This window comes from Rattus norvegicus, chromosome X, assembly GCF_036323735.1.
Source record: "Rattus norvegicus strain BN/NHsdMcwi chromosome X, GRCr8, whole genome shotgun sequence".
NCBI classification, from domain to species: domain Eukaryota; kingdom Metazoa; phylum Chordata; class Mammalia; order Rodentia; family Muridae; genus Rattus; species Rattus norvegicus.
The window spans coordinates 143,697,587-143,713,661 of record NC_086039.1 but is presented as its reverse complement, the minus strand read 5'-3'; the positions used below and the strand labels follow the sequence as shown (position 1 = coordinate 143,713,661).

The 16,075-nt window shown below is 38.9% G+C and overlaps 1 protein-coding gene across 12 annotated transcripts in view; it reads left to right on the top strand.

Moving 5' to 3' along the window:
• The window catches only part of Atp11c (ATPase phospholipid transporting 11C), a 187,645-nt gene that overhangs the window by 74,746 nt on the left and 96,824 nt on the right, over positions 1–16,075 (top strand). For all 12 annotated transcript variants that reach the window (XM_039100444.2, XM_039100447.2, XM_039100445.2 and 9 more), the window contains one exon: positions 10,026–10,145. In XM_039100444.2, coding sequence (XP_038956372.1) covers positions 10,026–10,145 — 120 coding nt within the window. The remainder of the gene's footprint in view (positions 1–10,025; positions 10,146–16,075) is intronic.

The following is a 16,075-nucleotide window of genomic DNA, read 5'->3' as shown; positions in this document are numbered from 1 at the left end:
CAAAAGATTATATCAGATTTCCTAGCAGGAGTTATAAACAATTGTGTGCTGCCCTATGACTTCTGGAAGAGTACCCAGTGCTATCTTAACTGTTGATCCACCTTTCCAGCTATTTTCAAGTTTAATTAGTGTCTTTCTTAGCTTTTATTTATTATAGGAACTCAAAGAAAGGAGTCTGACCAAAACAATTATGTAATTATCAAGGGTAACATCTGCTAAGTTCATTTGCAAATAATAAGGATAGCTTTGCATTATATTAGTGCCTATAAGTTTCATTATTAATTATGTAAATGAAGGCCTAGACACATACAAAATGAAGCATCAAATAAAATTTTCATTTTGTGAACAGATTAAAGTGGTCTGAAGACGCATTGTTTGGTGGTGAGTTTTTTGAATTTTACCATATAAAAGCAAATTTTTCAAAATATTGTAACCTGAAGAAAAATTGTAGGCAGGATTATGACTACTATATTGAATATTTATAGGATGATAGTTGGCGGTAAACATAATTTTAATACAGTAAGTAATTTTCAGGGCTGCTTTTATAATTTTTTGACCTGTGAAACATCCAGAAAAATATTAAGCAATAGGCCCATGTATCAGTGTGAATGTAAAGGTGATGCATGGTCAAGATTAATAATCACACTTATATATGGCTAGGTGATATATTTAACTTTGCCAGACCTGAAAAGGATGGCAAGATAGGTTTTGTTTCCACTCCACTGTTAGCTTTTGTAGTTAAAATTTTATATTGAGGTTCTTACTTATTCAGCAAAGGTCTGAATGCAATCAAGAAATAAATTATACTTTAATAGTTTTCCTTTTAAAATGAATATCAAAGCCATGGAACAGAGATTGTCATAATTGAGAATAGCATCTTCTCTGGTTTTTGCTGTTTTGAGTGATTATTTTTGTATAAATTCGTGTGTGTGTGTGTGTGTGTGTGTGTGTGTGTGTGTGTGTTGTGTGTGTGTGTTTCAAAAACTATTTAGGCACAGGAGGGTGATTTTTGTTTGCTGAGATGGGGTCCTGCATTGCCCAGCTGGCCTAGAATCGCCAGTTCTCCTGCCTCCCAAGTGCCGGCTAAGGCGGTCATTTTTTTTTTATTTGTTCATTTATTATATATAAGTACACTGTAGCTGTCTTCAGACACACCAGAAGAGGGCATCTGATCTCCTTACAGATGGTTGTGAGCCACCATGTGGTTGCTGGGAATTGAACTCAGGACCTCTGGAAGAGCAGTCGGGTGCTCTTAACCGCTGAGCCATCTCTCCAGCCCCTAAGGCGGTCAATTTTAATCTTGGGAAATACATTTAAGCTTTATTCTCTGTTATGCATATGTTCTAAGTATAATTTTTATGTTTTTACAGTTAAAGAATACTATTTAAGTAATGTTTGTGTCAGTAAAATACAGTTGGTGCTAGCCTATTTCAGGCTTAAAAAATAATGTTGCTAAAGACATTTGGATGGGACTCAGTCCAACACAAGATGGACTCCTAATGAACTTAAATGCACTGCCAGTGACAGGAATTACATACTCCTACACTAAAACTATATTGTCTTCCATCCAAATGAGATTGTTTCTTAATGTTTCCTTCTTGGATTTCTCTGCTTTGGCAAAAGCACCTATATTATTTAAAATCACAAGAACGAACACTACTGCTTTACCACTCTACATTGGCAGCAAGTGGAGAGTTACAGTAAAGTTACACAAATTTATAGTTGTCGTTGTATGTGACATTTATTCCAACAGAGACTCCAGTTTCAAAAGAATTAGGGTAAAGCAAATATGGAAAAGGCACATGCTTCATATCAACCCTCTCCAGGCCTCATGCAGGTTCAAACTTAAACCTTCCTTTCGTACATTAAAAGATCTGCTTTGAAAACTTTGGAAATATGTACCAGAGAACTACTAAAGCTGATAAACAACTTCAGCAAAGTGGCTGAGTATAAAATTAACTCAAATAAATCAGTAGCCTTCCTCTACACAAAAGAGAAACAAGCTGAGAAAGAAATTTGGGAAACGACACCCTTCATAATAGACCCAAATAATAAAAAGTGCCTCGGTGTGACTTTAACAAAGCAAGTAAAAGATCTGTACAATAAGAACTTCAAGGCTCTGAAGAAAGAAATTGAAGAAGACCTCAGAAGATGGAAAGATCTCCCATGCTCATGGATTGGCAGGATTAATATAGTAAAAATGGCCATTTTACCAAAAGCGATCTACAGATTAAGTGCAATCCCCATCAAAATACCAATCCATTTCTTCAAAGAGTTAGACAGAACAATTTGCAAATTCATCTGGAATAACAAAAAACCCAGGATAGCTAAAACTATCCTCAACAATAAAAGGACTTCAGGGGGAATCACTATTCCTGAACTCAAGCAGTATTACAGAGCAATAGTGATAAAAACTGCATGGTATTGGTACAGAGACAGACAGATAGACCAATGGAACAGAATTGAAGACCCAGAAATGAACCCACACACCTATGGGCACCTGATTTTTGACAAAGGAGCCAAAACCATCCAATGGAAAAAAGATAGCATTTTCAGCAAATGGTGCTGGTTCAACTGGAGGTCAACATGTAGAAGAATGCAGATCGATCCATGCTTATCACCCTGTACAAAGCTTAAGTCCAAGTGGATCAAGGACCTCCACATCAAACCAGATACACTCAAAACTAATAGAAGAAAAACTAGGGCAGCATCTCGAACACATGGTCACTGGAGAAAATTTCCTGAACAAAACACCAATGGCTTATGCTCTAAGATCAAGAATCGACAAATGGGATCTCATAAAACTGCAAAGCTTCTGTAAGGCAAAGGACACTGTGGTTAGGACAAAACGGCAACCAACAGATTGGGAAAAGATCTTTACCAATCCTACAACAGATAGAGGCCTTATATCCAAAATATACAAAGAACTCAAGAAGTTAGACCGCAGGGAGACAAATAACCCTATTAAAAATGGGGTTCAGAGCTAAACAAAGAATTCACAGCTGGGGAATGCCGAATGGCTGAGAAACACCTAAAGAAACGTTCAACATCTTTAGTCATAAGGGAAATGCAAATCAAAACAACCCTGAGATTTCACCTCACACCAGTGATCATGGCAAAGATCAAAAACTCAGGTGACAGCAGATGCTGGCGAGGATGTGGAGAAAGAGGAACACTCCTCCATTGTTGGTGGGATTGCAGACTGGTACAGCCATTCTGGAAATCAGTCTGGAGGTTCTTCAGAAAATTGGACATTGAACTGCCTGAGGATCCAGCTATACCTCTCTTGGGCATATACCCAAAAGATGCCCCAACATATAAAAAAGACACGTGCTCCACTATGTTCATAGCAGCCTTATTTATAATAGCCAGAAGCTGGAAAGAACCCAGATGCCCTTCAACAGAGGAATGGATACAGAAAATGTGGTACATCTACACAATGAAATATTACTCAGCTATCAAAAACAACGAGTTTATGAAATTCGTAGGCAAATGGTTGGAACTGGAAAATATCATCCTGAGTGAGGTAACCCAATCACAGAAAAACACACATGGTATGCACTCATTGATAAGTGGCTATTAGCCCAAATGCTTGAATTACCCTAGATGCCTAGAACACATGAAACTCCAGACGGATGATCAAAATGTGAATGGTTCACTCCTTCTTTTAAAGGGGAACAAGAATACCCTTGGCAGGGAATAGAGAGGCAAAGATTAAAACAGAGACAGGAGGAACACCCATTCAGAGCCTGCCCCACATGTGGCCCATACATATACAGCCACCCAATTAGACAAGATGGATGAAGCAAAGAAGTGCAGGCAGACAGGAGCCACATGTAGATTTCTCCTGAGAGACACAGCCAGAATGCAGCAAATACAGAGGCGAATGCCAGCAGCAAACCACTGAACTGAGAATAGGACCCCCGTTGAAGGAATCAGAGAAAGAACTGGAAAGCTTGAAGGGGCTCGAGACCCCATATGAACAACAATGCCAAGCAACCAGAGCTTCCAGGGACTAAGCCACTACCTAAAGACTATACATGGACTGACCCTGGACTCCGACCTCATAGGTAGCAATGAATATCCTAGTAAGAGCACCAGTGGAAGGGGAAGCCCTGGGTCCTGCTAAGACTGGACCCCCAGTGAACTAGACTGTTGGGGGGAGGGCGGCAATGTGGGGAGGATGGGGAGGGGAACACCCATAAGGAAGGGGAGGGGGAGGGGGATGTTTGCCCGGAAACCGGGAAAGGGAATAACATTCGAAATATATATAAGAAATACTCAAGTTAATTAAAAAGAAAAAAAAAAGAAGGGGAGGGGGAGGGGCTAGGGGGATGTTGGCCCGGAAACCGGGAAAGGGAATAACACTCGAAATGCAAATAAGAAATACTCAAGTTAATAAAAAAATATGTATTATATAGCTTCTCTCATGCTCTCTTTTGCCATCTAAGATCCACTTGAAGGATCTGTCTATAGATACGCACCTACTTGTGCATAATTTCAATCTATTTTCAAATTTATGGAGCTGGAAAGAGAGGTGTGTGGAAACATCTTAGTGAAAATGTAAATGTCATTCATCTCTGTAGGATTCATAAAAACATGTACCTGATATTATATATTTTCTTCCCAGGACCAAAGAAGTTGAAGATAATTTAAAAATTGGAAACTGCTAGTTCATTTTCATGTTTTTTTAATTATTATTTTATGTATGTGTATACCCCATCACTCTCTTTAGACACACCCGGAGAGGGCATCAGATCCCATTACAGATGGTTGTGAGCCACCATGTGGGTGCTGGGAATTGGACTCAGGACCTCTGGGAGAATAGTCAGTGTTCTTCACTACTGAGCCATCTCTCTCCAGCCCATTCATTTTCATCTTAAGCTAATTAGATAGCCACTGTAATTGAGAGGAGAAGCCATATTGGCAGTGGTAGTAACATTCTGCTCTACTGGCCCTCTCTTCTTCATTGGTCTCTGTCTCATCCTTCTTTTTGCTTTAAATATTTTTTTCACTTTTTTTTAAAGATTTATTTATTTAATGTATATGAGCACACTGTTGCTCTTTCCAGGCACACCAGAAGAGGGCACCAGATCCCATTACAGATGGTTGTAAGCAACCATGTGGTTGCTGGGAATTGAACTCAGGACCTCTGGAAGAACAGTCAGTGCTCTTAACCGCTGAGCCATCTCTCCAGCCCCTGCTTTAAATATTTTTATTTATTTTTATTTCCCGTGTTTGGGTGTTCTGTCTGCATGTATGTCTGAGCACCATGTGTACAGTCTTGGGTAACAGGGCCGGGAATGAAGAAACAATAGATGCGAATACAGAAAAGCTAGGATTAGGTGGCAGAGGCCTACCAACAGCCCACCAGGAAACCTGGAACCGCTGTTTTTATAGGTCTGAACTGAGGAGGTTCGTTTGTTGTATACTGCTGCATGTGGAAGCAGGTCTACTATAGAGGAGCAGTCCTGGGCTACAGAGCATCCAGGAGGAGGCTCCAAGCAGGCATTTTTTGCAAACAGTATCAACATCCATACATGAATCAGGGGAAGGCTTTGCAGTTTCACTGAACCTGATGGAGAGAACATTTTACCGTTCTCATTGGTCTGAGGCATTGGTGTACTTGAAATGCATCTCATGTAAATAACATGCGTTCACTCATGGATTCCTCTACTCCTTGCAGTTGACTTTTACTTTTTAAAAAGTATGTTTTTGTGGTGGTGGTGGTGGTGGTGATCAAACCTAGGATCTTGTATGTGATAGGCAAACACTCTACTACTGAGATAAATGCTTAGCCTCGGTTTCTGTTAGTGTTTTCTAATTATTTTGGATGACTTTGTATAAATTTTGAAGGCAGAGACTTATTATTTCATAAGCTTAAGTTAAAATAGCAAAACATCCTTTATACTCAGGAAGGTATTATTTTTTATGGTAAGTTTTACAAATAATATCTTCACAACATACAAATAAATGAAGACATTAAATATACATAGTAAACATTTGAAAAACTTTGAAATTTTTAAGGAGTCTTGCTTTTAACATTATTTATCTTTGACATTTGAATAACTCACAAAAAGTCTTTGTGGCTAGTATCTCAAAATACTGCAATTGAGGAATTATTAAAAAAATAAGAATGAGGATCTACAAATACTGGTTACTATCTGTTTAGATACTGTTTAGATACTGTTTCTAACATAACATGATCAAAGACTATCTTGAATTTGTTAGAAATGTATTCTATTCTAAGCAAAGAGTGCAGAAGACTAAAGAGATGGCTCATTGGTTAAAAGCACTGCTGTTCTTCCAAGTTTGGTTCCCAGCTCCCTCCCGCATGACAGCTCACAAACATTCATAATTCCAGTTTGAGATTTAGTGTCCTATTCTCACCTCCTTGGGCATTGAGCAGACACAGACATACAGAAAAATCACCCATACACATAAATATGTAAAATTTTTTAATTATGTATTTTTAAGATTTATTTCATATATATATGTATATGTGTATATATATACTGTATATATCAGACACACCAGAAGAGGGCATCGGATCTCATTACAGATGGTTGTAAGCCACCATGTAGCTTGCTGGGAATTGAAACCTCCGAACCTCTTAACTGTTAATTCATCTCTCCAACTCCCATTTTAATTTTTTTTTTTATTAACTTGAGTATTTCTTATATACATTTCGAGTGTTATTCCCTTTCCCGGTTTCCGGGCAAACATCCCCCTCCCCCCTCCCCTTCCTTATGGGTGTTCCCCTCCCAACCCTCCCCCCATTGCCGCCCTCCCCCCATAGAATAGTTCACTGGGGGTTCAGTCTTAGCAGGACCCAGGGCTTCCCCTTCCACTGGTGCTCTTACTAGGATATTCATTGCTACCTATGGGGTCAGAGTCCAGGGTCAGTCCATGTATAGTCTTTAGGTAGTGGCTTAGTCCCTGGAAGCTCTGGTTGCTTGGCATTGTTGTACTTTTGGGGTCTCGAGCCCCTTCAAGCTCTTCCAGTTCTTTCTCTGATTCCTTCAATAGAGTACCTATTCTCAGTTCAGTGGTTTGCTGCTGGCATTCGCCTCTATATTTGCTGTATTCTGGCTGTGTCTCTCAGGAGCGATCTACATCCGGCTCCTGTCGGTCTGCACTTCTTTGCTTCATCTATCTTGTCTAATTGGGTGGCTGTATATGTATGGGCCACATGTGGGGCAGGCTCTGAATGGGTGTTCCTTCAGTCTCTGTTTTAATCTTTGCCTCTCCCTTCCCTGCCAAGGGTATTCTTTTTCCTCATTTAAAGAAGGAGTGAAGCATTCACATTTTGATCATCCGTCTTGAGTTTCGTTTGTTCTAGGGATCTAGGGTAATTCAAGCATTTGGGCTAATAGCCACTTATCAATGAGTGCATACCATGTATGTCTTTCTGTGATTGGGTTAGCTCACTCAGGATGATATTTTCCAGTTCCAACCATTTGCCTACGAATTTCATAAAGTCATTGTTTTTGATAGCTGAGTAATATTTCATTGTGTAGATGTACCACATTTTCTGTATCCATTCCTCTGTTTGAAGGGCATCTGGGTTCTTTCCATTTTCTGGCTATTATAAATAAGGCTGCGATGAACATAGTGGAGCACGTGTCTCTTTTATATGTTGAGGCATCTTTTGGGTATATGCCCAAGAGAGGTATAGCTGGATCCTCAGGCAGTTCAATGTCCAATTTTCTGAGGAACCTCCAGACTGATTTCCAGAATGGTTTTACCAGTCTGCAATCCCACCAACAATGGAGGAGTGTTCCTCTTTCTCCACATCCTCGCCAGCATCTGCTGTCACCTGAGTTTTTGATCTTAGCCAATCGCATTGGTGTGAGGTGAAATCTCAGGGTTGTTTTGATTTGCATTTCCCTTATGACTAAAGATGTTGAACATTTCTTTAGGTGTCTCTCAGCCATTCGGCATTCCTCAGCTGTGAATTCTTTGTTTAGCTCTGAACCCCATTTTTTAATAGGGTTATTTGTTTCCCTGCGGTCTAACTTCTTGAGTTCTTTGTATATTTTGGATATAAGGCCTCTATCTGTTGTAGGATTGGTAAAGATCTTTTCCCAATCTGTTGGTTGCCGTTTTGTCCTAGCCACAGTGTCCTTTGCCTTACAGAAGCTTTGCAGTTTTATGAGATCCCATTTGTCGATTCTTGATCTTAGAGCATAAGCCATTGTTGTTTTGTTCAGGAAATTTTTTCCAGTGCCCATGTGTTCCAGATGCTTCCCTAGTTTTTCTTCTATTAGTTTGAGTGTGTCTGGTTTGATGTGGAGGTCCTTGATCCACTTGGACTTAAGCTTTGTACAGGGTGATAAGCATGGATCGATCTGCATTCTTCTACATGTTGACCTCCAGTTGAACCAGCACCATTTGCTGAAAATGCTATCTTTTTTCCATTGGATGGTTTTGGCTCCTTTGTCAAAAATCAAGTGACCATAGGTGTGTGGGTTCATTTCTGGGTCTTCAATTCTATTCCATTGGTCTATCTGTCTGTCTCTGTACCAATACCATGCAGTTTTTATCACTATTGCTCTGTAATACTGCTTGAGTTCAGGGATAGTGATTCCCCCTGAAGTCCTTTTATTGTTGAGGATAGCTTTAGCTATCCTGGGTTTTTTGTTATTCCAGATGAATTTGCAAATTGTTCTGTCTAACTCTTTGAAGAATTGGATTGGTATTTTGATGGGGATTGCATTGAATCTGTAGATTGCTTTTGGTAAAATGGCCATTTTTACTATATTAATCCTGCCAATCCATGAGCATGGGAGATCTTTCCATCTTCTGAGGTCTTCTTCAATTTTTAATTTTTTAAAATAGAGATAACAATGAAGTCCCAACAGATTTTACATATATTGAAGCATTACTTCGGGTCTTCTAGATTCAGTGAGTCTACTTTTAAAAGATGTCCAAGAGGCGCTAGAAATATATTGTCTGAAGTGAGACTTCAGGACAGTTTTCTGGGAGATCACAAGGAAACTCCTATAAAAGCAAAGAATCATACAGCTTCTTTATAGAAAGGGTGATCATTCCATTAATAGGACTTGACTTACAAATTATGAGTAATTATTTAATGTTTAGAAATAATTTGTATTGTGCTTTTTATTCTCTGATATGTTAGTTGACAGGATGGTCCTCAGAAGTTGTATAATAAATAAAATATTCCCAACCTAATTTTTTCTAAGTTAGAGTTTTGTTGTAAAGATAATAGTCGAGCTGCATTTGACTATGGCTGAAATAATAGGGCTGGCAATACAAATACAGTATTGTTTTTATAAGATGCCCTCCAATTTTTTATTAAATTAGTTGACAGTAGATTGATTAATTTTACCACATATTTTAGAGATCCAAAGAATTGTAATAAGTTGCTCAACTAATCGAATGGGATTTAGATATCTATAAACCCTTTTGTATTTGTGCAGTTGGTTTGTTTTAAGGTGTTTTGTTTTGTTTGGGGGTTTTGTTTGTTTGTATTTGAAATCAGGCTGGCCTCAAACTCCTGACAGCCCTCCTATATACTTATATAAAATTGTGAACTACCACTCAGCCTAATTTGCTTTATAGGGGATGAGAGGATGAAGAATATGACAATTTGAGGAAAAACAAATGAGTTTAGGTGGATGGATGGGTCTAGGCCTTATACTGTGATTAGTAAATTATTGTTTGGGAGAATTGAATGGACCTGCATAGGACCTAGACAAAACTTGTGTCAAAATCTGTTCAAGTATAGTTTATTATTGAATCTTCCTTCTTGACAATATGAGATTTGTTAAAGAAAACACACAGAAAAGAGTAAATGCAAGTAACTATTTTAGAATTGTACTGTTGGCTTTAGACCAGTTGGTTGAAACAATAGTTTTGCTAGGGCAGCAACTAAGAGATTTGTGGATTTTAATTTCTTGACAGGGTTTTTACCTTTCCCTGCTTCTCTGACTCACCAGAATTCGTAAAACCATGGAGAAACACGGTGAAAAGTTAACCATTTCCTTCTTTCTCTTCGGTAGTGTGCTGGAGAAGAGAAACGAGTTGGTACACGCACAGTATTTGTTGGCAATCATCCCATTTCAGGAACAGAAGCTTACATTGCACAGAGATTTTGTGATAATAGAATAGTCTCATCTAAGGTAAGTTTTGTTTCTTTATTTAATTATTTATATCCCAATCACTGCTCCCCTAGTTCTCCTTCACATTGTCCTTCCCCAATCCCTCCTCTCCTCCTCTCCTCCTCTCCTCCTCTCCTCCTCTCCTCCTTTCCTCCTCTCCTCCTCTGAGAGGATTCCTCCCCCCACTTCCCCCAACATGAATGGAACATCAGTTCTCTGTAGTGTCAGGTGCATCCTTTCCTACTGAGGCCAGACAAGGTAGCCCTTACTGGAAAACAGATTGCACAGACAAGCTGCTTTAGGGACAGCCCCCGTTGCAGTTGTTGGGGGAACCACATGGAGACTCAGCTGTACATCTGCTATATATGTGTCAGGGGCCTTGCTCCAGCCTGTGTGTGTTCTTTGGTTGGTGGCTCGGTCCCTGAAAGCTCCTAAGTGTCCAGGTTAGTTGCTTCAGTTGGACTTCCTGTCCCCTTCAGCACCTTCAGTCCTTCCCTCAACTCTTCCATAAGAGTCCCCAACCTCTATCTAATGTTTGGTTGTGGGCATCTGCATCTGTTTCAGTCAGCTGCTGGGTAGAGCGTCTTAGGGGGGCAGTTATGCCAAAATCATGTCCGCAAGCATAACACAGTATTATTAATAGTATCAGAAATTGGTGTTTGCCCATGGGATGGGTCTCAAGTTGGTCTGGTTATTGGTCGGCCATTCTTTCAGACTTTGCTCCATCCTTGTCCCTGCATTGTTTTTAGATGGGACAAATTTGGGGTCAAAGGTTTTGTGGGTCTGTGTTTTTTATCCCTCCACTAGGGGTCCTGCCTGGCTATAGGAGTGGTCTCTTCAGGTTCCATGTCCTCCCTGTTAGGCATCTCGGTTTAGGTCACCCCTATAGACTCCTGGGAGCCTCCCCCATCCCAGGTCTCTGGGACTTCCTAGGAATCCCTAGAAAGTCTCTTTTTTTTAACTCATGAGTTGTTCATACAAAGTTGGATATATTCATTTATGCTTCTAAGGATACTGATGCATTTAGATATGTATACACACATGGTCATATACAAATAATAATGCCAACTGTGGTAATTATTACTCTGAACGGTAATTTACTTTTTAAAAAGCCTATCACTTGTATCCCATTATGATTCACAGTGCCTGTTGATGGTGCATATTACTTCAGGCCTTAAAATGTGCTACAAGTAATAATTATTGTGCTGAGGAGGAGTGTTTCTCAGTGGTAGAACATTTGCCAACATGGGGACTTATTAATTATTTGCTTGTGTAGAGCTTTCTGAATTGCCCTTGAAAGGATTAGATGGTACATGATTTACATTCTTTTGGAGGTTGCTTCGTGACTTCCATTTGCTCCTCTCCTCTCCCTCTCCCTCTCCCTCCCCTCCCCCTCCCTCTCCCTCTCCCTCTCTCTCTCCCTCTCCCTCTCCCTCTCCCTCTCCCTCTCCCTCTCCCTCTCCCTCTCCCTCTCCTCTCCTCTATTTTGCCTCGGACTTGTGTTTCTGGGTCCTAAAGGGTACATTTTGCCTGTATATTGCTTGACCTATAAAGTTTAACCATAGCAACCATGTCCCTTTGTGAGTAATGGTCTTATTTCAGTATGGTGTAAGCTGAGAGCAGGGACCTGCAAGTTTGAAAACCTGCATTTAAATCTTGATAAAGTATTTACTAACTGGATCACTTTTGTTAAATTAATGAATACAGTTTATGAAATGGCTATTACTTCATAGATGAAAACACTTCTTAGCTCCTAGTACCCAGTAGTCGTCACTCTGCTCGTCTTAATTTACTGATCTTTATTGTGGCCAACCAGGCAAGGTGCTAGGTAGTAGATGCTTGCTTTGCTACAATCTCTTGTAGCTTGGACTATATTTGATAGCGTTCTTGACTTCCAAACACAATGTGAAAAAAATGAGTGACATTTAATTCAGTGTACATCTGTGGTCACTTAGGCTCTAAAATTCTTCTTTTAACAATACAGCACATTCTGGTATTCAAATATTCCTTTAGTTTCTCCTTTAGGAAACGGCATAATGGAGACCGTTTTCAGTTCAAATATTAATATGTAAAATATAGGCAGAAGCACATAGATCTATCTCTGTGTTCTAGGACATCTAAGTTTGTATTGGGTGAGACCTTGTATCTTTAAAAAAAGAAAGAAGATTAATATGAATGCGAAAACTGAGAAGCCCAATGAACAGATATGTATGTAGACCTTTAGAACACTGTAATAATCAGATAAATGCTGATTTTCTTTTATTCTTACACACTGTTTTTATTTACAGTCAGGGGATTATATACTTGTATGTGGGGTAGTGAATGGTCTTTTCATTATAGATTTTGACTTACTCTGTGTTACCCAACTAAGTAATCAATTACAGACCTTTGGCTCAGAATCGTAGACACAAGAAGTAAAAGGTCCCATGAGGTTCATCTTGTTGACTTAGAGATAGGGAAACTAAACCCAGAGAAAGCTCCCAGCTTGATAAGCAAGCACTTGTGATAAAGCCAGGAACAGAACTACTGTGTAAGGCCCAATAACTTTGAAGAAAAATCCCCTTTTCACATTATGCTATTGCCATCTGAATGAAAGGGTTATGATTTTCTATAGTCCTATGGAAGACAATAAAGAGCTATGCTGATGGTGACTTTTCATTGGATTACTGATGATCATCTGTTGCACGCTAGTTTCAATCTATATGTATTTAATGGAATGCTTTTTCAAATATTATGTAACTTCCACTTTTACAAGCATCTAAAACAATGCAATAGCATGTTTTTGTGAGTACATGAGAAAGCTAAAATTCTCTTTCTAAGCAAAATCGTGATACAAATGTGATCATTTCTGTACACATAAAGATTAAGATACCTCTAGTTCCCCTCCTCTGACTACCATACATATACTGTTTCTAATTAATTGTTTAGCCTTTTAATAAAAACTGTTAAGCCAAACAAAGAGGAATTGACAATACAGTAATTTCAGAAAAATAAGGCTGACCTCAAACCCATTCGTGTGTGTGTGTGTGTGTGTGTGTGTGTGTGTGTGTTCCCACTACATCTGAAGTGCTAATATTATAGACCTGAGTCACTATAGTAGGTTTAAAACAAAATGTTAATATGATACCCTTAGTATTATGAATGGTAATGATAGATGGTTTTGTTGATGAGCGCCTCATTTCTGGGAATAAAAACTTGTGGGGTTTTGATGTTTGTTTGTTTGTATATTTGTCTTTGCTTTGTTTTGTCTTACTATATAGCTCTAGCTGTCCTTAAACTCAGTATGTATACGAGACCAACCTCAACCTCAGCATGTGCCACCCTGCCCAGCTTACAAGACATGGATACAAAGTTAAAATTGTTTAACTTGAACCTTAATTTTCTTTTTTTTTTTTTTGGAGTATTTTTTTTTATTAACTTGAGTATTTCTTATATACATTTCAAGTGTTATTCCCTTTCCCGGTTTCCGGGCAAATCCCCCTCCCCCCTCCCCTTCCTTATGGGTGTTCCCCTCCCAACCCTCCCCCCATTGCCGCCCTCCCCCCATAGTCTAGTTCACTGGGGGTTCAGTCTTAGCAGGACCCAGGGCTTCCCCTTCCACTGGTGCTCTTACTAGGATATTCATTGCTACCTATGGGGTCAGAGTCCAGGGTCAGTCCATATATAGTCTTTAGGTAGTGGCTTAGTCCCTGGAAGCTCTGGTTGCTTGACATTGTTGTTCATATGGGGTCTCAAGCCCCTTCAAGCTCTTCCAGTTCTTTCTCTGATTCCTTCAATGGGGGTCCCGTTCTCAGTTCAGTGAACCTTAATTTTCTTATCCATAAAATAGGTATATTACATTGTTCATTTCAGGGGATTGAATGAGGATGAAATAAAATGATACACAAAGCATTTACCACTGTGTTTGCTATGTGCTAAGGTAGCAAATTAATCTATTCTTGTTATTTGTGTTCTGTGATTATTCCAGTGCATTTCTATAGATTTTCTTGGACTCTTAGATTTGAATGTATGGGGAGAGTTCTTTTAAGAAGAAGGCCTTTGGTTTTCCTCTAAAGAAACCAACAGTTTTATAATTGGACCTTGCCTTCCTTATATTAACTTTGGTTCCATTTGTACCACAGTCTTTTAACTGACGAAATATAAAATTTATTGCATATGCTGCTAGCTGTCTTCCAACAGTGTAGCAAATGTTATTTTCCTTTCTCTACTTTGTCATAAAAATAATTCTTGCTTTTTGAGTGCTTTTTCTTCATAAATAACCTCCTGTAAAGTCAGTGTTACAGGAAATGTATATTGTAAATGCAGGGTGCACTGAAGACAAACACTGTGACCTTAAATTTTATTTACTTATAGAATTAATGACCCTTTCTTTTCAGGAACACAAACACTTCCTTGGGAGAAAATGAAACCTTCCTAATCTAAAGTAAAGCACTCCACAGGAACTTTGGGTTATCACCATAATTTTCTAGCTGGCAGAAAATTGGAAATTCCCTTCCTTAATAAAAGGAGCATTAATTACACACTGTTACTGTTCTTAGTTTCTTAAGTTCTTTAGTTTCTTTTATAAATTCTGAGCTCCAGTGTCTCTTGAGTAAAATAAGAATTAGTGTGTTATACATAGTTCTTTTCTAACATTAAACTTATGTCTTGGATCAGAATTTTAGGTCTAAAATTACACTATCATTTTCCTTTATTTCAAAAATGAATTGAGGTCTGTAAAATGGTTCAGTGGGTAAAGGCACTTGCCACCAAACCTGATGGCCTGGATTCCTAGATGGAATAAAGTGAGTATTGACTCTCAGAAGTTGTTCCCTGACCTCCACATGTACATTATGGCACACAGACAATAAACACGTACAACAAACAAATAAATGATAAAAACCAAAGTCATTAATGGCAGAATTTATTAAAACTGAGAGGAATTCTTTCAGTTTTGTCTAACTCACTAAAAATAACCTTTAAATTTTACTAAGTTTTAATTCAGTTTTAGTCAGTGACTTTTTTTTTTTTGGAGATTGGAATTTACATTAGATTGGACAGTGTGAAAAATAAAGGGTTGGGGATTTAGCTCAGTGGTAGAGCACTTGCCTCCCAAGTACAAGGCCCTGGGTTCAGTCCTCAGCTCCGGGAAAAAAAAAAGAAAAGAAAAAGAAAAGTTCTATAATGAAGGTAGACTGCGAAGCTCCAAATACCACTTAATGTCTACATAAGAGAGTTGATAGGACCTTGAAGACAGTACTTTAGCCAAGTGAGCAGTTACCAATATAGAAGTTACTGATAATTAATCTTACTGTTTTATTCTATTGCATCCAGATGATTCTAGTAGATAGGGAAGGTTGTGTTCTTTGTGTAGTTCAGTTTACTGGTAACTTTATCAGTTACTTTTTAAACAGTATTTCATTTTTTACCTGTGTCCCCGTCCGCCCCCCTTTTTTTTATTTTTCACAAGGTTTTGTTAATTCTCTCCCATGTTGGCTTGCCTATGTAGTCTTGGCTGTCCTTGAGCTCCTGGCAATCCTCCTATCTCATCTTCCTTAGTGGTAAGATTACAGACATGTGCTGCTACACCTGACTTTGTTTACCTTTTGCTTGTGCTGTGCAAAAATATTAGAGCTTTATCCTCCCCATGAGTGTTTTTAATGCTAAGTGAGAAACTTGGTGGACTCAACACAAAAACAGCCTTTTCCACTCCTCTCTCTGCTGTTTGGGATAAAACATAAAGCACACACAAGCTAGATAAGCACTCACTGACCCATAACAGATCCTCGGGCACAAATCAAATAGAGCTCAAGCCTTCAGCTGCTTCCTTCATTCCCTTCAACTTACCTATGCTATGTATTGGGAGATTTACTTGATAGTTAGGAAATTTGCTTTTATTTTTAGATGGTAGATGTGTGAGGCAGTAACAACTTTTCATATAATATCAGTTTTAGAAGCTGTGTGGGGGGGGG